This window comes from Sphaerodactylus townsendi, linkage group LG01 (assembly GCF_021028975.2).
Source record: "Sphaerodactylus townsendi isolate TG3544 linkage group LG01, MPM_Stown_v2.3, whole genome shotgun sequence".
Taxonomy (NCBI): domain Eukaryota; kingdom Metazoa; phylum Chordata; class Lepidosauria; order Squamata; family Sphaerodactylidae; genus Sphaerodactylus; species Sphaerodactylus townsendi.
The window spans coordinates 75,795,495-75,816,945 of NC_059425.1; the positions used below are offsets into that span (position 1 = coordinate 75,795,495).

At 39.1% G+C, this 21,451-nt stretch overlaps 1 protein-coding gene across 5 annotated transcripts in view; it reads right to left on the minus strand.

Annotated features, from left to right (window-relative positions):
• Nucleotides 1–484: 484 nt before the first annotated feature.
• The window catches only part of BIRC6 (baculoviral IAP repeat containing 6), a 160,796-nt gene continuing 139,829 nt past the window's right edge, over nt 485–21,451 (minus strand). For all 5 annotated transcript variants that reach the window (XM_048484188.1, XM_048484170.1, XM_048484179.1 and 2 more), the window contains 9 exons: nt 17,542–17,752; nt 17,053–17,198; nt 16,393–16,503; nt 14,041–14,258; nt 12,673–12,834; nt 11,466–11,543; nt 8,711–8,899; nt 3,970–4,104; nt 485–1,333 (listed from right to left, as the gene is read on the minus strand). In XM_048484188.1, coding sequence (XP_048340145.1) covers nt 1,154–1,333; nt 3,970–4,104; nt 8,711–8,899; nt 11,466–11,543; nt 12,673–12,834; nt 14,041–14,258; nt 16,393–16,503; nt 17,053–17,198; nt 17,542–17,752 — 1,430 coding nt within the window. In that variant the 3' untranslated portion in view covers nt 485–1,153. The remainder of the gene's footprint in view (nt 1,334–3,969; nt 4,105–8,710; nt 8,900–11,465; nt 11,544–12,672; nt 12,835–14,040; nt 14,259–16,392; nt 16,504–17,052; nt 17,199–17,541; nt 17,753–21,451) is intronic.

A 21,451-nucleotide genomic window follows, 5' to 3' on the forward strand; every position in this document is an offset into this window, starting at 1 on the left:
AAGCCAGTTGGTACCTGGAAATATGTGGGAAAGAACAGCCCAATCACTTTATTGGAGTGTGACATCAAACCCATCAAAATAAGAACTTCTGGATAGGAGAACAGCTTCTCTTTTTTCTTAACTTAAAGCTACACAAATTATGTTATATGCAGCCCATAAAATCAGGTAAGAAACCTTCAAACTCATTCCATTCTATTTCTGTACATTTTGTATGCAAATACAGATGAAAAATTTAACTGACATATTGCTCTAGGTACAAAACATGTAGTAATCAGACATTCCATATTTTAATTATTATGCATGAATAGTTGTTAGTCATTAGGATGTGCCAGAAGGTAGCCACTCCCAGTGGAGTGATCGTTAATTATTAACTGTGTCATAAAATCCATTGTCAAGAAATGTTGCTTCTGTTGCTCTTCTGCAGAAATGACCCAGCTGTTAATGGAGAGCTTAGAAAGATGAATTCAGCAGTCCACATTTTGGCTGAGGTAAAACCAGGTGCATTTATTTCATCGGCATTTTAGAATTAGTAAGCATAAAATTAAAAATGTTGACTGTAATAAATTCAGTCATACAAGTGCAAGTCTCCAGCTATAATGAATTTATGGCAGATTTTAAAAAAGGTACCAGTAAATCATAAGAGGGAGCATGTCCATTTGACCTTTATTGAAGTATACAGGAAGTTTTTCCTTAGAAATCAAATATGAGAATGGAGATATGGCCAAACGTAAAATCTATCAAATTCAGTGAAAACTGTCCGACTTTAAATAGTAGCTGTAAGAACGACCAATATATATTCTTTGTTACAACCGCCCTCACTCTACAAGTAAAAAAAAAATAATAAACATTCAGTAAACATTCTTTCCTAAGGTAGTTTCCCTTATATATCAGTGATTTATCCATTCTTGTATACATAACTTTTTAAACATACCAATCAGTGGTTCTCACAATTGGAAAATAAAAGCACAAAAAAGTTTACACTCTTGTACAGGTAAATAAAAGATCATCTTGAATTAAACTGTATATCCTGAAGGGCATAGTATAGTTTCAATTTCATTACCTATTACATAATTAGCTTCTTAGATACAAATATTGACATATTTGGCTTGTGCTTCAAAGCCTTGTGTGTCTCTTAAGTCCACGTCAGTGCAGTTCATAATTTGAAGTCACTTGGAAGGTCTTTGCTGCTGCTTGGCTTGACTTGCTCATGCAACAGAGTGTCCTCAGCACTGGTCATGGCACTGCATTTCTCAGCTGGGTCCTCAGCATCTGGGTCCAGGCCTTTCGGGCAGGGCAGTTTTTGAAGCTCTTCTCGCAGTTGAGCTGTGTGACGCTGCGCACACATATGAGAGAATGGTGAGTTATCTTTTCCAATATTTTATCTTTTGGGGGGAGGGATGGAGTCATATTGTGATACTTCGTACAGGCAAAATAAAACCCATTCGTAATAACAGCTTTATGGTCTTAACCTGATAGTTAAAAGGTTTGTTTTTCACCACTATCTCCGAGGACAAGGCAAGCTGCAGCCTGCAGGAACATTCATAATTAAGGGAGTAAAAAGATTAAGAGCCAGACTGAGGAACAGTGGGTGTGCTTGGCAAATTCACTCCATGCTGCACATAGGGTTAAACCTGCACAAATCATGCTCTATAGCATGTTTAATCCTATTGGTTATTGTAACATCTTGATGACTGTTTACAAGCTTGATGTTGAAAATTTTTCTGTGTTTTGTCAGTGGCCTCATATTGAGAAGTAAGAATGGAAGAGCTTTGAAATTTTTAATTTCATTTGAGTCTTAAATACTTCAGTGGAGCATCCTAAACTCTGAAATACAACTTGGACTCATGTTAAGTTTTATGGATCTCCCCTTCCACTATGAGTCAGTTCATATGTATACAACTCTCTCACTCCAACTGAATGTCTGAAATAGCAAAGTATCATGAAAAGTGACACGATAGTTCTACTTCTAAAAGTTTGACTTCTAAAAGATTGTGGGTGATTTACTAGGAATATAGAATGGGGTCTGTGACTGCATGGTGACTTGCCTGCTTTGTGCAAAGGTTACAGACATTACATGATATTCGGATAGGGCTGACACAGTTGGGGAAGAGTCAACTGTCATGGTGTATGCTGGCATCGATGACACTGACAAATGTGGTTTTTGGTCTGATGGAAAAATTTAGGTTACTAGGCAGAAAGGCTGGGAGCTCAAATGTACATTCTCAAAGTGACACAGGCTCCATATGCAGGGCAAACTAGACAGACACGTATCAGGGATTGAGACCTTGGCGCAACCCTGCCCTGCTATGCTTCTGTCAGGAGAAGAAGAAGAAGAAAAAGAGTTTGGATTTATTATCCCCCCTTTCTCTCCTGCAGGAGACTCAAAGGGGCTTACAATCTGCTTGCCCTTCCCCCCTCACAACAAACACCCTGTGAGGTAGGTGGGGCTGAGAGAGCTCCAAGAAGCTGTGACTAGCCTAAGGTCACCCAGCTGGTGTGTGTGGGAGTGTACAAGCTGATCTGAATTCCCCAGATAAGCCTCCACAGCTCAGGTGGCAGAGCTGGGAATCAAACCTGGTTCCTCCAGATTAGATACATGAGCTGTTAACTTCCTATGCCACTGCTCAACTCGTATGTCTTGTTATTGCCCTCTAAAGGAACTGTTTTGCCACTGTGTGGGACATGAAGGTGGACTACATTGACCATTTGTCAGATCCAGCAGGGCTCCTTTTATGTTCTCACTGATAAGTACTCGGTCACATGTAGAAGCCAATACAGATGCTGCAGTCAAAGTGATGAACGTGCACACGTGATATCCTGCCATCTCTGAAAAACACTAACATTATTCTTCACTGTTCCTTCCATGGTGCAAGTTGACATGGAAGCATTTACAAGTGTTAGGACAGTTTAATGTGCCGTGTAGGGTTAAACTATAGGGGTGGCGGAGTTTAAATGTTACATTTCCAAGTATTGTTAATTGAGTAAGCTAAGAAATATAACTAGATTGACAAGCAAGGTAAAACTATTGACATAACCACTGAAAGAGGCTGACTACTTATCTTTCCATTACTAAGGCATGTTATGAGGACTAGAGATGTAAAGGCTGAAGGGGATGGGACAGAATCCTCCCCCTTCCAGTACTTTTATCCCTCCAAATTTTCCAGTGGAAAAAAACTGCAATTTGGGAGGAATAAACGAATTACTTTAAAGACAAGATTTTACTTACATATAAAATCTTATACTGCACGTTTTGAGGAAGACTATTTACCGTATTAGCTAATGTTAATTCCTGCATATACTGTAGACATGTAAAACATAATGTCAATTATATTGTTTAAATATAAAATGAACAAAAGAGGAAAGGATTCTCCAAAAATCCAAGCCTGGGGCAGTGCAAGGACCACCCAGAAGATCCATAGGGCGGAAATAATGAAATTATATTTTTTGTTTACTGTCCACTTTGTAAATTACTGCTCTGTCAAAAACAGCACAATAAAAATCAAGTAAACACTGCCCTTTCCCCAGCACCCCTCCCCTTCAAAGTTTCAGGAAATTTCATAATGCTATACTTGAAACAAGTACATTTCAATGTACCAGCAGGTGGTTCTGGAGCAAGGAAGCCAGCAAAACAGTGAGGTCTTCATGCATGATATATAGTATTAAAAGTAATGGTGGTGGAGAGGCAGGATTACTGCTTTTGCCAGCAGCTATACATTGGCCTGACAACAATGCATTGTAATAAGTTATGAGAGCAAGAACGGCTCTCAGTTGTGGAAAAGGGAGGAAGGAAAGTTTCTTAGTTCAAAAAATTTGGACTTCAATGTTCTGCCACCTTCAATGTGTCTCAGATCAAGCTTTTCAAAATCTCCATTTATCACCTGCTTTAATGCAAGTTTGTATTCAGGCAAGCGAGAGATTTTACTGACCACAACCCTGTACAAAGCAATCAATCCTAACATGGATCCTCACCTTTAGAGCTGCAGCATGATGAGACATAGTTCTGCCTACCCGTTTATCACTGCTGTACTGCTGTATGTCTGCTATCCACTCTTCACACTGGGCCATGATCTCTACTCTCTTCAAGTAGAAATGTTTATGGATAACCTATGAAAACAAATAAAAGGTTGGAGGGAAAAAAAGAACCAATCTGCAGCTTTCAAATTACCCAAACTGTGCAGCTGATGCTAACAAACCAAGAGGTAGTGTTCTCCTGGTGCTTGAATGACAACCTTGACACATGACTTTCTTCTGTAGGCACCATAATTCAATGTTTTTCAATGCAACTTTCATCACCAATTTGCATAGGAAATTATTTTAAACATCTTACTTTATCCTTCCCTTCTTTGTCTCAACCAAAATGTTGAGTACATGATGCATAGACCTGGGAGCTTGCAGTCTAGATTCCTTAAATATCATTCCCAACCTTTTTGACGTCGCGGTACCCTTGACCTCGCTCTTCATAACTCAGAGTATCCTTGAGGAAAACACCTATTTTTTAAAAATTGATTTACTTTATCTACACTGTTGTGAGCATCTGGAGCTGCATTTCCTGTAGGAGTGGCAGGCTACACATTTGGAAAATAAAGAAATAAAACTTGCCTGCAAGTAAGCTTCATTGAATGAAGAACAGCCTTCCAAACAACCAGCTATGGGGCCCACAACAAAGAATGCCATTTGCAAAATGCAGGGGAATATCAACAGGTTTAAAAGAACTCACAATCTTAAGTCTCTGGGGATGGGAGGTGTTAAACCGCAGATAAAATAAATCCCCAGGTGGACTGCTAGTGTCAGGCCCCCAGGCACTCACGCCATGCCCATTTATTTTGCTTCAGGGGGTGGTGGGAGATGGACCCTACCCTTTTGGGGGCCCATAAAATTGAACCCCCAGAAGCAAAGGTTACCAAACCTGGGTGGTGTCATCAAGAGAGTCTCCTGAAGATACCCTGAAAGTTTTGTGCTTCTACCTTGAAAAATGTGCAGCCTGCTTACACATCCCAAAATTCCCCATTGGCTGCAATTGAGCCAAGGTCTTCAGAGCAGAGAATCTGGGGAAATTTCCTGGGGTGCCTGTCAGGGGTGCATTTTTAAACCTAGCGGCACCAATTTCAGGGTAAAATCCAGAGACTCTCCTGATGATGCCACACGAGTTTGGTGAAGTTTGGTTCAGGGGGTGCACAGTTATGGACCCTCAAAGTGGTAGCCCCCATCACCTGTTAGCTCCCATTGGAAACAATGGGGGCACCCCCTTTGGGGGGTCCATAACCTTGGACCCCCTGAATCAAACTTCACCAAACTCAGGTGGTATCATCAGGAGAGTCTCCAGATGATACCATGAAATACTGGTGCTTCTAGCTTTAAACCTGCACCCCCTGAAGCCAAAACATGAAAAAGACACAAAAAATACAAAGAAAATCAGAAGGAACCCGAATATATTCGGATCTCTGAATATATTCAGGTATACCAAATATGGTATTTGTATCATTCGGGATAGTAAAGATTTGCAAGAAAAAATAAGACATTATTTTCTAGAAAACAAAGGAACAGTTACAGATGAAATTCTCTGGGACGCATCCAAAGCAGTAATTAGAGGTTATTGTATAGCTAGAGAAGCAAGATGGAATAAAGAAATAAATAGGAAAAGGAAAGAATTAATAGAAGGGATTAAAGTTAGAAGGACTCAACTTCAGGATAAATATGATACAGTAATAAAAAATGAACTAAACAAGTTATAAGCACAGCTAGATGATTTAGATAAAGCTGAGATGTGGAAAAAGGAAATTTGGGTTAAAATCAATTTCAAAGAGCAAATATAAATTCAATGAAAAGATTGGCTAATTATTTGAAAAAGAGAAAGGAGAAACAGAGAATAAGAGGGATAAAAGATGGTAGTAATCAATATTTAACAGAAAATAAAGCAATAAGGAAGAAATTTGAAGAATTTTATAAAGAATTATTTAGTTAAATCCAAAATGAAAAATATGATGAGAAACCAAAAAAGGTTTTAACACAGCAAGAGAGAGATCAAATGCAAGAAGGTATTACACAAGAGGAAATAGCTAATGTTATTAAAGATTTGAAAAACAACAAATCCCCAGGATTAGATGGGTTTAATGCCAAGTATTATAAGGAAATGTCAGAAGTATTAATTCCAGAGATGCAGATATTGTTTAACCATATTGTAAGAGGACAGAGGGCTCCAGAGACATGGAGGGAGACGGAAATAATAACAATTGAAAACCCAGAACGGAATCCAGAGCAGGTGGAATCATATAGTCCAATAAGTTTATTAAACCAAGATTACACGATTTTTGCAAAAGTATTTGCAAATAGATTAAAAAATATTCTTCTGAAGTTAATTGGACAAGAGCAATATGGCTTTATTAGAGGTAAAGATATCTGTCACCTGTTAAGGAATGTATTAAATGTAATAGAACATGGCAAAAACGAAAAATATGCAATGATAAAGTTATATGTATATAAAGCGTTTGATACAGTTAGTCATGATTACTTATTTCAAACTCTAGAAAATTTTGGTTTTGGAAAACAACTTATAAATACTATACGAGAGATTTACAAAGGAGGAAGGGCAAAAATAAGAATTAATGATGGATGGACAGGAATTGTAAATATTGAAAGGGGAGTAAAGCAAGGATGTCCATTATCACCACATTTGTTTAAATTGGCAACGGAATTTTTGGCAGAAAGGATTAATAATAAAAGGTTATAAAGTGAATCAAGAAGAAATAAGGTTAAACTTATTTGCAGACGATATTTTAGTAATAACGGTGAATCCGGCTGATACAATGAAAGAATTAAAAATAATTCTAGAAGGTTTTCAGAAATATTCAGGATTAAAAGTTAACATGGAGAAAACAGAAATAATGGGGGTTAATGTGGAAAAAAGACTATTAAAGAGAGGATTAGTAAAAAAAGAAGATTAAATATTTGGGCATTACAATAACACATAGAAAGGAGATGTTTAAATATAATTATGAAGCAAGGTGGAAAAAATATTAAAACGAATAAAAGAATGGAATAAGAAGACCTTATCGATTACAGGAAAAATCAGCGCATTAAAAATGTGTATAATGCCGAAAATGTTTTATCTATTTTGAACTCTTCCTTTGGAAATTAAGAAGCAATTCGAGGAATGGGATAGAAAGCTGAAAGCTTGGGTGTTTAATAATAAAAAACCAAGAATCATGAATAAGATTATATGTATGACAAAAAATTCTTTAGGTTGGGGGATTCCAAAAATGCAAGAATATTATGAAGCATTCCAGATTAAGAGTCTGATGAGTATAAACGAGGATAATGTCAAAAAATGGGTTTGGAAATGAAATAAACGGAGTTGGTGTCCATGGTATCTTTAATAAAGAGTTGAAGAAAGGAAATCAAACAACAATAGGTCCAAGAAAGGTCTTGCTAGATCTATGGGAAAAATGGAGAGGTAACTGGATGCCTGGCACCCTGGATGTGGCACCTTTGGGAAGTGTGGCTGGCAAAGAAGGAAAAAAAGTAATAAAAATATTGAAAAGAAAAGAAATTCAAATTGTGGCAAATTTGATCAGGGAAGGAGGAGAAATTATGACACTACAAAATTTTATAGAGATAGGAGGAAATGAGAACTGGTTGGTTTTGAGAGGAATCTGGGAAAGGATAAAGGTTTCACAGATAAAAAGAGAATGTATAATGTCGATATGTCTGGAACTATATGAAAAATGTAAAGGGAAAATTCTAGGGCATATATACAAATATATGGTAGATGATAAGGAATTCATGATAAGAACATTGAATCAAAAATGGGAGAAGGAAGGATTTCTAGACATTGGTAAAACTGAAAAATTAATAGATAGTTGGAAAAATATAAAGATCGAGAAATATATGGAGTTAGAAAGAAAAGTGATATTAGAGTGGTATAGAACACCAAAACAACTAGCATATATGATAAAAGGACTTTGTTCCAAATGCTGGCACTTTGGAGACCTAGAGGCATATTATAGCCATATGTGGATAGAATGTGCAGAAGTAAAACATTTTTGGACAATTGTATTGTTATATATAGAGAAACTGGTGAAGATTAAGATTGATTTAAATAATGACTTAATGTTCATGGGTGTAATGGAAGACAGAAGGGTGGATAAAAAATATAGTTATATGTATAAAATAATGATTAAAGCAGCCCATGCAACAATAGCCTTGCGCTGGAAAGAAAAGAAAAAATGGACATTTCAGAAATGGAATTAGAATATAATATCTGGGAGACAAAGGGACACTTGATATTTTTTCGGATATATTAAATCCAAAAAAATAAGACATTAATGGCAAGATAAACAGAATGAAATTTTGAAGATATGGATAATATACGTGGACTGGATGAAAGAAGCTCGAGTCAATAAAGGCATATGGGAGAAGAGGCTACAGAGAATAAACTTACTGCTGTTTGTGTGACAAAACTATGAGGAAGATGGAATGGGGGGAGGGAGAAAACGGGGGGAAATGTATTGTTTGAAAATGCATGAAGAAGGAAATTATTATAAACTGTAAAATTCAAATGATACAATAAAATTTTTTTAAAAATTGTATTATTTGGGCATACAGATAATTTTATGCCTGAATAAGCCCGAATCCATATTTTACCGAATATTTTCGGCATTGCTCAACCCTAGTCACAAGCATGGAAGTCAAAAGTTTTGTACAAAGCACAAACCTCTTTAAAACATGGTGAGGGATTTCTGATTTGTTCGAGCATAGCCCATTTGACTGTTGCTTGCCGAATATTTCCATCGTATTCCCTGGAACTCTGTGTGCCGCTAGGTGTCCCTCTAGATCTTTCATATCCTGGCTCATTGAAATAGGGCTCTGCAACTAATATGAGAGACTGTACAGACACCAAAACCTGTGAAGAAAAGTGAGCAAGAAGGTTTGGAAATAATCAAAGGAAGTACATTACAAAGCATTTGAAGATATCAAGACAATAAAAAGCACCTTGAGTTTCCCCTTAGTGCAGGTGGTGACCCAATGGCAATAGCGTGATGCTGTGTTCAAACATAATGGACCTTGGAATGTTTCAATTGTCAGGTAAGTTAAAGGAGCACACCAAAATTGCAGAGGAGAGAGAATGTTTGTCAAAGGGGATAAAAATATGTGAGTTCACACAAACTGATTTATGGGAGGGGTTTGTCCTGCCCTGGATAGCTCAGATTAGCCTGATCTCATCAGATCTTGGAAGCTATGCAGGGTAGGCCCTGATTAGAATTGGATGGGAGACCAAACAGCTGTATCTGAGTTGTCTCATATACCTTTAAAACAAATCCCTAATGCAGCAATAGCAGATCAGATGTGAGAGAAGATTTCAATCAAAGGACTCCAACATTACAGAACATCCATGAAACCAGTTAATTATAGAAATGAGATCCAAACTTGCTCCAACAGCTGTCAAAACCAAATCAGACAACAGGAAAATTGTGTGTGGGGGGAAGGAAACTGGCAATGGAAAGTCGCTTTGAGAATATCACATTCAGTTTCTGCTGCTGAAGAGGTAAGCTGCTTTTTCTGGCTTGCTTTTTCAATACAGGTAATTGCTGTGACCAACACTTTGAAAGTTCCAGCTGGATCGGTGATTCTTGTGCGCAATCAGATTCTCAGGCTCACAAAGCTATTAGATTAACCTACATTTCTTCTGTTTTGCTTTATCAGTTATGGGGATTCCTCCCAAATTCCCATTTACTGGCAGCTGAAGGCTGCAAAAAAAATCAAAGGCAAAGCTGCAGCTGTCATGAACTTAGCTGTACAGCACTAAAAATAAGACTGCCACAATGGATATTGGAGAAAGTAATTTGTAACAAACATGAATTCTCCAAAGAATGTAAAACCACATTATTTAACTGGTTCTCTGTTCTACAGTCAATTTCAAAACGCTAATTAAATAATTCTGTGGTAAAGGAAATTGTTCAGCAACACTGAAATTATAGTGCTTTCTCTAAACAATTTCATATATAAGGCATTCAGCAACTAAAGCAATTTGGAAGATCTTCTGAAGACCAAAACATATTAAAGCATAAAATCCACTTTAAAAATGTTAGAACTCCAGAAACAGACAGAGCGGTTACCTATATTTCAGGCCCTACTTCCCTTCCCCCAGGACCCTCAAGTTTTATGTTAGGAATTTCCCATTGCTTCCAGCACCTTATGGCCAGCTGGAATGACTCCAAAAGCAACAGGCAGAAATACATGGGCAGTTGCTACGTGGCTAGTGAGCATTCTGTCAACCTCACACTTTTAAATTCTCCAAAACAGAGCCAAAGCCTCAGGCAGCATAGTGATTTCAAAATTTATTGTAATAATTCTGATTTAAATCTACTCACTATTTTGGATTTATATATTTATCATATGCAATCTGTATGTGATAAATTATGAGCCTAGAGATCAACAGAACTGGATAGGCAAACATGAGTCGGAAATTACAAGGGACTACAATAATTGCCCCTTTAACATGTGGACACTTCATAGGTTTCTTGTATAGCAATGTTTTGCTTAATTCTTTATCTACTTCATTAATAGTAAATTCAGTTGATTTGTTGATTTATACCCAGATGCAGGATTTTTCTCCATACAGTTTTTTCTCCATATACAGTTTCTAAAAATAGTTCCTTCACCCAATAAGTGCAACTTATCATTTCAGTTTATCTTAAGAATCTCCAATACAATTTAGCAAGTGCCAGAAGGCTAGCAAAGGTAGGAATAACATTTCTTCAATCTATTGTGCCTGGCCTAAACCATAAATTCTTCTATAATCTCACATTCATGATAAAAGCTAATAAGTGCCCTTGGCAATTTGTATATTAATATTTCCCAAAGCAAACAACCTGTCAGTAAACCACTATAGCCTACTAAAAAAGGCCTATTATCCCTCATATATTCATTTCAAATGAGTAATCACATTGTACTACTATGACAACAGAACAAGATTCTCATTGTTTCCAGAATTTAATAGACAATATGATATATTCCATCTAGTTCATAAAGATTTTGTTCTTGAGGTTCAGGCAAAATTCATTTAAATATTTTATTTGCCAGAACTGTGTTGGCTAAATAAATTGTATGATAAAACACATTAAGATTAATAAAGCACCTATCAGCAGTAGATACTGAACCAAATGAGAATATTTACATAAAATACATTAATGTTAGGCAAGCGTGACTCTATGCTGAATTTAGTAACTATTAATATCAGTGATGAATAAAGCAGCGACCAATGGATTTTATGTCAAATATTTAGATTAGCGATCTCTAACATCAGTATTTTTCAGAAGAACCCCCCTCCCCCCCTCCGATCTCACTTTTATTAGCTATAGTGAGCTTCATGACATTTTAATATAACCTTGAATTGGAAACATTACTATAACACCTTGCTTAAATGTATACACCACACCTCCCCTTGCTGAAAAAGAAATGCCATATACCTGTAAAAAGCTTGATGTTTGGGGATTCCATTTCTCTTCTGGTCTTCCATGCCAAGTGTTAAGTATACTTAAACAGACCTAAAAATAAAGGTTTTCAACAGTTAAATAAATCCAGTACAATAAATTCAGTACATGATCACAAACAACAGATTGGAGATCCAATTCAAAAATCCATGGAGATCTGGTCTCATGCACAGGCTGTACTGTCCAAAATTAGAGCACGAGAAGAGCTCCAGACTTATCTGGGTCCTGTTTGTGAGCCCACAGGCGTGGGGAGCAGCAAAGCAGTCCTCCGGAAGTCTGTATAGTGGCTAGAGAGGCCACTGAGCAGATGTGAGTTGACAGGGTCTTCTGTCTGCCAGACCTTCTTCGTGGCTGGACAACCTCCATCCTCCGGACTGGACCTGAGCCTGGCCATGGGGGGGGGGCACAGGGAGGGGCTTCCCCTGCAGCCTCACTCTGGTCCTATTTAGGCCACTGACGTGTTTTTCCCACCCTGCCGTCCCTTTACTTAGCATTTTGTTATGGTTGGTTAGGTTTTATGCATTTTCTGTAATTTACCTTTCATATCACAATTTGCTGGTGGTATGGAAATGGATTAATCTGTGTGCTGCTTTCCCTCATCTTTAGGGACATCCTTAAGGAATTTGGGGTGAATGCTTTGTGGACATGCCCAGCTCAGCAGCTGTCAAGATGCCCTCACTCCAAGTGGAAGGGGAGGCTACATCGTGGCTGGAACCCATGAGGAATCCATCAACCTACTATTCTACTTTATCTCCTCCTCGCCCAACAGATGGGCAGGTGGCGAGGTGGAGGGGTATATTGGCTGACAGGGTGATTGCCTGATAATTCCATTGCTCCATGCTGTACCAAGGCTTTGACAGCTGCTGTAACCAATAAAGTTGTAGCCATTTTTAATCCAGTAAGTGGTCTGACTTTTTCTATTCTGGGTCTTGTGTGTGTGTGTGGGGGGGGGGGGAATGGGGGTTGGCACCTCCTACCTGCCCCACCCGCTTAAACCTTTACTGCAAATAAATATGCCTCTAACTGTTAAAATACGTTTATCTGCCAGCAACCTGTACAGTACAGTAGACTTGTCCGAAGAGTAATATTTTCTGGTTACCAAAGTGAACCACTTCCACTGAAGACTGCTACACAATTTGTTTTCACCACTTCTTCTATAATGAAATAAAACCCAAATGCTTACCTTGCCATCATTGTAAAGGTTTGGATTGAATCTCACACTGTGACCTCCAGTTGTCTCCAGATTCACAAGTGGAGGTGAATTAGGATAATCTTGAGGAAAATAAACATCAAATTCAAAGCATCCATTTGCATAAGGTGTGTCTGCTGGGCCAGTTATCAGAACCTTAAGGCAAATTAGAATTAGAAGCTTAGAAAACTACTCTGTATACAAGATGCTAGAACTGTAAGCATCCACAGGAAGTCACTTTCTCTAGCAATAAAATTCAGCTACTCAGCTCAAAGTTCATCCTTGTTCTATTTTCTACTTTTCTGCCTCCTTGGCTCCATAGTCCAACAGCCCTAAGCCTTCACTGATGTATGTACATGGATTCCTTTAGAAGTGTATCAAGGGGAAATGGTGTCCAGAGGCAACACCTCCTCCTGGCGCCCCCCCCCCGCTGCGCTCAGGGGTGGCCTCAGGGGCTGGGTTTGGATCAAGTCCCACCCCCTGCTTCTCTGCAGACCAGTCGGCCTACACGGAAGCTGGGGGGGTGGGGTTCAGCGGCAGCAGGTGGCCCAGGAGGGCGCCACGGCCGCCCCCACCTCTCTGCAGGGGGGGCAGGGCTTGGTGATGTGCAGCTGAGGTGCATGCCATTTTGTTATGTGCCCAGCGAAAGGTATGTGCCCAGGGACATGGGTGACCCCATGTCCCTATAAGCCTCTAGATTCCTTTGAGTGTACAGACAGTTTCTCTGTCCAAAGACCACATAAAATATTTTCTTCCTATTTCTCATTCCAGCCTCCTTGGCTTCTTTTTCCATTAGGCCATTGCCACCTGTACCTATCCTTTATGAATCTGAAAACATGGTCCTGCCTATAAAATCAAGATTGCATATATTCCACAATTCTGCAAATGGGTACAGTCAACTTTTGCTCTAAAAAGAAAGAAACAAATGACTACGCCAAAGTATTGGGCAGTCCACAGGCCAAGTCTGACTACCCAAGGTGTCAGCCTAACAGCTGTTGCAAGTTGATCTGCCAGGATGCTACTTAGGAAGGAGGATATTTGTCTCTCCATCCCCATTCTATTCTCAGACTAACTCGCCAAGTCACTTGCTGAGAAGGACTTTAGTCCTTATGGCTGCAAAAACAGGGTGAAAGCCACAAGAATTGATCTACAGGAGCCTTCAAAGGTTCCAGATAGGCTGCTTGGAAAAGTCTCAAGTGATGGAATAGGGTGGTTAGCATTCAAGGGTTGATAGTTCAGTGCTTAACAGAGTTCCTTGTCCCACAAAAGCAGAATAAAGCAACCAAAACAAGCATGAATCATAGTTAATTAGCATGATTTATACATGGAGCCAATCTCCATTTTCTTTGCAACTAGTTTTACCTTCATGATGTCCAATCGCTCCTCATCACAGCGGACAAAGACGCTGGATGAAGAAGAAAGTGGCAGAGATGTAGAAAGCGTAACAGCTTCTTGAGCAAGGCGTCGGGCTCTAGCAGCACTGTTTGCATCACTGGCATTTTTCACCTGAGACATATAGTGGTAATTTACTTTAAAAACCAGTTTTCCATCATCATCTTCCGAAACCATTTCAAAAGTATCTAGAGAGAGAGAGAAGTGTAACATTTCAATGTAGCAGAAGAAAGTGAACTTATACATGGGTAAAGTAAATAAATTAATGGGAAGGAAGGCAGATTGGATCTCATCAGACCTTGGAAACTCAGCAGGGATGGGACTTGCAAGACAGACCTCCAAGAAAGACTCTGCTGAGAAAGGCAATGGCAAACCACGTGTGCTTAATCACTTAGCTTGAAATCCCCTTGGCAGGGTCACCATGAATTTGCTGTGACTTGATGGCACTTTACAGTCACAACAAAATTAATACCATACAAATCATATATTTTCCAAAAGCCAAGACAATGGACTCAATGGCTTAGAACAGAAACAAGTTCCTCCTCATCACTTCAGGCATACAAACTGGCGTGTGGTTCATGCTTATGGGAACACTGTTCTAGATGCTCCTTATTCAGCTGTAAGCTGGCAATACTGTGTAACTGCGTTCTGGTTATAACGTTCATGTAGCCACAAGAAAATGTGAACAATTTACCATATTATATTTAATAGATAGAAGGTCTCATCTGATCTCCTGAACACAGTTTTTTCTGTGTTTTTCACTGGCAGAACAAAGCTGATTTACTGGGCGGGTATTTGTACCTGCATTGAAACCATGCCCATGATTCCTTCCCTTAAACATTAAAGTAGCCACTATAAAATACTACTGGAACACAGCCATACAACCCAGAAAACCCACAACATCCTAATGATTCCAGCTGTTAAAGCCTTTGACAATATATTAGAGCAATCAATTCATATACTGGTAATCTAAAACAAACCACTTTTAATATAGATTGAGATTGTGTGAAGTGCCCAAGTCTTCTACAAAAAACTCTTTTAAGTTTTGCTATTATCTGGCTGCTGTGAGTTTTCTAGACTGTGTGGCTGTGGTCTGGTGGTTTTAGCACTTAACGTTTCTCATGCATCTGTGGCTGGCATCCTCAGAGGCACGTCATAGTAAGAGATGTTTCTCTCCACTGCACAGGGTGGAGTAATTTATGTGGGCGTATCTGTTTTGTCCTCCTCTCAGATAGGAGATGAGGTGCATTTGGCTTTACCCCTTCTCACCTGAAAGGAGGACAAAACAGATACCCCTCCCACAAATCACTCCACACTGTGCCACAGAAGAAACACATCTTATCCTGACATGCTTCTGAAGATGCTAGCCACAGATGCAGGAGAAATATTAAGAGTTAAAGCAGTGATGGCGAACCTTTTTGAGACCGAGTGCCCAAATTGCAACCCAAACCCACTTATTTATCACAAAGTGCCAACCAGGCAATTTAACCTGACTGCTGAGGTTTTAGTTTTGAAAAAAAGGTTGGCTTCCTCCTCCTCTGCCCCACCCACTCGAGCAGGGGCCAGCCTGCTGTAGCCTCCAGCAAGTCCTGTGCGCACCACTCTGCACCTCTCTAGCATCTCTGCCTCCTCCGCACCCCTCCTCGGGCAGCAGCCACCTGGAAACAGACACCGGGTCCGCCAGCTGAGTCCTCCCTGCTCACTGTGGTGTGCGCAAGTCATGCTCAGTGGCCCAGGCCAGCCTAGATGTGTGTGTGTGGGGGGTGATTTTCCGTCCCCCACATGACGAACTGTGTGTGCGCGTGCCCACAGAGAGGGCTCCGAGTGCCACCTCTGGCACCCCTGCCATAGGTTCGCCATCACTGAGTTAAAGCAACCCGACCATGGCCACTTAGCCCAGAAAACCCACAACAACCAGTTGATTCTAGCCGTGAAAGCCTTTGACAATGCGTTTTGCTTTTATCCACAACCAAATGGAGTCTTTTTAAAAAAAATTTCAAACAAAACAAACAAATTTAATAACATAAGACTTTCAGAGATACAGTTACAAAAGGATTTCTGGCTCACTTTAAACATGTCCTCTTATTTGCTTTGCTGTTCAAATATTTTCTACTGATTAGACAAGGTTAATATAGAAAGAATGGAAGAGAATTATTTATAAATACCTTTTTTTTTTACACATTAAGCTCCCAGTGTCTGAAACATACTGAATATCTAAGCACTCCTGAAGCTACTCTTGGAACACTTGTTTGTGACATCATTACCTTGAAGGTGAAAGACAGATTGATTTCACAGAATTGAACAAATTAATATTAAACTTACCAAACTGGAGTTTTTTCATGACAACCACATATTTTTCTTCAAGTGATCTTAATACCGACAATGGCTTGGCCTTCACTGCAGCTTTTTTAGAGAATTCAGCCAATTTTCTCTCTGTTATAACATCATATTAAAAAGGTAAGGCAAAACAGATTAATTGAACTCCCCTTAATGTAGAATAATAATGCAACATCTCAGTCAAAAGTACATGCTTATAATGTTAGTTCAAATGTGGAATTCCCCTGAATTTAAAGACATATTACTATCTTGCACGTGCAGACGGTCCTGGCTTAATCTTGAGCCAACTCAATATGGATGGATCTACCTTGGTCTTGCTTTAGCCTGCCCATTGATATAACAGAGAGGTTTTTCCCCTAATGAAAAGCAAAAGCAGCTGGGTTCCCTCTCTCTCAGTATTCTACATGGGGTGCCCTACAAAAGTTATAACCATGTTAGTCCAGACGGGAGCAGGAAGGAAAGGCTGCTTGCATGTGGAAAAGGAAATGCTGGTATCTGTCCAGATATGCAAATGAATGCCTGTGAGAAAGGATGTATTCCTGAATCGTAAGAATGTTCACATCTGTTCTTGGATGCAGGCTGCTACCAATTTGCACAAATAGTTATGTCTGTTCGAACGATAACCCTGTCACTGAGTTACTTTACCATGGTTTGCTTGACGCAAGCTTGTTGTAGCAACATAAACTATCTCAGCAGTCCTTTGGATATCTGGCACCAAAAGTGTCAGTCCCTCTGGTTCTTGATCTGAAGAATCTGATTTCACTCCAGCTTTAGCCTTGTCCTTTTTAGATCTGTAAAATAATGAAGCGATCTCATATACTGAAAAAACCAAGACTTCAATTTAACATTAAAAGTACCATCAACAAAGACCATGAAAATGAAGGGTAGATATTTATTTTAAATGTGTCTCACCTGGATCAGTTTGTTTTTTAAAAACACACAACTTGGATAATTTTGTTAGATCCAGACTAGATATTTCTGTTGACTATAAGGGTTTCTATGCACTAAGAATGATCCTCAATAACACAGCCCCCAGTGCTCCCTGAAAATGGTACTGTCTAGACACAAATTCTGCACCTCAGTGAGGTCAGGATAATGCAGTCTTGTACATTTTAGAAAAGATTAAGGACATACCTTAGCCGATTAGTGTAGGTATCCACGCATGTCTTCATTTTAGCCAACAGAGTACCAACAGAAGCTTGAGATTCTAACTGCTCTTCTTCCTCTTCTCCGTTTTCCCCAGACAAAGGCAGCAACAATGGCACCATAGATGTGCACGAGGCAATAGCACGGAGAAGCTCTAACAGAGCTCTGTACAGAGGGACATGTCTGGCCATATCCAAAACTATGCAAGAAAGAAAAAGAAACTTTACTTAGTAAAGCTAGCTACCCAAAAGAGATCCTTACCCAGCAGGCACAATTACACACTTGATCAATGCAAAGGTCAACTGGTACAACTTCATAAGAAAATAGTGTAATTTTGTACTTTATCCTGTAAACAAGGTTCCCTTTAAAATAACACTTGGATATATTGGTTTGTCTGTCATACTAGGCAATACTAGTAAAGCTGGTGTCAATTCATTTACAAAGTCCTTTCAAACAACTGCTGTTAGCAATTTAGGTTATCACACACACATTAACATTTTAAAGCCACAGTACCATCTTAAATTAACGGAGAAGACTAAAACTGGAAGTCTATAACACAACTTCTAATTACATTTTTGTTTTGGCTGTTGAGTCATTCCTTAGATTATGGCTACTAGGCGGATGCTGCTATTCAAACTTGTAATGAAAGCCATGGAGAATCACCAAATGCACAAATATAAGAACAGGGAAACCTAATTAAGAACAGCACATTGAAGATGGATTTTAAACTGGATAAATTTGTGAGTCAACAAGATAATAATAGTAGCTAAAATGGCTGAAATAGCTGAGGGCATTGTAGGCTGCATTAACAAAAGACTTGGCATACAATTGTGCTCTTACACTCACTGCTAACAAGACCTTACTAGGCACCTCAGTTGAAGATGCTGGCACTGTGGATTTAGGGAACAGAAATTGTGATGAGGAGGGTCTAGAAACCACATGATACCAGGCATGGCTTAAAGAACTCAATAAGTAGGAAGAAAACAATTAAAAGAACATGAGCAAATGCTGAATTCTATTAATGTGGGATGGTAGTCACAGTAATGGGGGGCAGATTTTTTAGCAGTTTATTTACTTCATTTATACCTGATTTTTCTTCCCAATGGGAATCCAAAGAAGTTTTTATCATTTTCCTGTTTTGTATTTTATCTGTACAACAACTCTGCAAGGTAGGCAAGTCTTAGAAAGTGTGACTGGCCCAAAGCCAACCAGCAAGCTTCCCTTGCAGAGCAGTCACTGAAACCCGGATCTCTCAGATCTTAGTCTGAAACTCTTTACACTGAATAAGAACATAGTGGAATCTCCGTGCTTGGAAATTTCTAAGAGCTAGAAACAACATTTTTTTTTTTAGACCAAGTATTTAAGAACATTATGCATCTGAACAGTAATGGCCAAATCAGATGAGGTAGACCAAGGTAAAACCAAGCTTTGGCGTTCCTAATACTTGGTGATCTTAACATGCAACTAAAATTCAATCTTTCAGTTCAGAAGTTCTGAAAAATAACTGTGTATATTCTGTTGGAGTACAGTATTTCAAACGTAAGATTTTTACCAGAAAGGAAACACAGTGCTCATTAGAAAGCAAAAAACCCCTTATAAATACATAAACTTTAAGAACAGAAAGTACTAATAAATGCCCATTTGCAGACACTTATTTATCATTATAAGCCCAATGATCTTTAATCCTGTTTTTTTAATACCTACAGATATATTCATTCTTATACAAAAAACAAATAACAATATGAAAGCTAACATCAAGTTCATGAAAGCTAACATCAAGTATGAAGCACTACTGATAACAAATGTCTGAACTGCAAATAGTTTAGAAAATAGCAAGTAACAGGAAATTTGAATCATTCGCTAAAAATATTCAATGTCATTTCACTTACAATACATACCATTAAACAAGTCTGCAAAATGTTTTAATCCTCAGAAATGTTTCACAGCTGACTCCTCTGTCCCTAGGACATGCTATTTTTAACAACATCGCAGAGACAGACTGCTCTAATTCAAAATACTTAAAGGTGAATGGGTTCATAACATGTTTCTGTCCTTCTTACCAATGGGAAACAAAAGTCGATAATTCACGTTTTAAAGGCAGCAAAATTCCACAAGATGACTTTAGCATTTTAGACTAAGCATATTTTACTCTTGGAACTTATTTATAGCCAGCAGTTCTTTACATTTATTTTTACATTACTTACCCTTTTATTTATAAAGGATGACATAGCCACCCATGTCAGATGAAAGCCTACACTGATTCATCCACTATGTCTACACTGGCATCAGACCATGCCATATCATCATCATGGTGCAGGATTAAGCAAATGTGACTGAACATGAGTGAGCACACATTACAGTGCCTACTCTGTGGTGGTAACAGCAGCCAAGCATGTTCCCTTCTTTGCCACCATTGCTTCAGTGCAAATTTTCTAAACACTATCTAGGGCTGTGCCATATATACACCCACCAACGTTTTCAGAGTAAAGAATGGTTCCCTCCAACCTCTCCACACCCATTCTTCTTCCTTTTTTTAATGTCTGCAGAGTGACCAGCTAATGCAGGGGTAGGGAACCTGCGGCTCTCCAGATGTTCAGGAACTACAATTCCCATCAGCCCCTTTCAGCATGGCCAATTGGCCATGCTGAAAGGGGCTGATGGGAATTGTAGTTCCTGAACATCTGGAGAGCCGCAGGTTCCCTACCCCTGAGCTAATGCTTCTGCAGCATGCTCCTTTCTCTCCTTGAAATTTCTTGCTAATTTCCTACTTGATTCCAGTCCATGAGGAATCAAAATGTTACATGATCAAGTTTTATTTGGCTACACACCAATGTCACTGATAATACTGCCCTCAGAATGTTTGTTTTTTTGCAGGAGAGGGACAGCAGAGGAAAATGAGTTTCCATTACAGAGCCATTCAAGCAAAAGCTCTGTACCAGGGGTCTGCAACCTGCAGCTCTCCAGATGTTCATGGACAACAAATCCCATCAGGCCATGGTCATGCTGGCAGGAGATGATGGGAATTGTGGTCCATGACCATCTGGAGAGCCGCAGGTTGCAGACCCCTGCTCTATACCTTGCTGGAATGGTTTCAATGGCTGAATAAATGTCAATTTCCCTGTTCAGACAATAACTCACTTGATGGGTTCAAGGATTTTACTGAAGACATTAGAAAGACAGGAGAGTACAGTTCTGGCAAAAAGGCGCCAAAGCAGTGATAATATGTTGCAGCAAATCCTCACCCCCACATGTGAACCAAGACAGTTAGAAAGAGTCCAGTCTGAAGGCCCGTCCCAGCCGCAGAGCTCAAGGGAAACAGATAAAGCAGCACCTGCAAATTCAGCTAAAGCTCTCCCCAGTAATTCCCCCCTTCCAGCAATGGCCTCCTGACAATAAAGCACAACATACTAAAATGTGGAACATTTACTGCGCTGCCTTAGTTAAAGGGTGGTCATCTTATCTCTTTCATGGAGTGTTCTTCCACACAATGAAGAACAGTTCTGATCTTTTACAGAGAGCCCTAAGGGAAAAAATAAGGGAGGGAGAATGATTTCACAGTAGATGAAAAATGCCTTCCCTGTTTTGACTCAGTCCTAGAGTTGACACTGCTGGTTCAACACACAAAATTAAAACTTGTTGATAAGACTTTTAGATAGTGAAAGAGCAGCAGTTCATTTTTTAAGAAATTTACTCTGAACTTGAGTGTTTCAGATTTTAAGATGATAATTAGGAAGCTGAAACTGTCATTTATTTATTTTTTGCCAAATGGCTTAGTAAAAAGTCAGGCAGAGGTATCTGCCTTAAACTGGTCAACACCATGCTGAGGATGCTGCATGTTAATATTTATCCAGATTTAACAAAAAATTATTCCAAACAAAAAATGACACAGAATCAATTT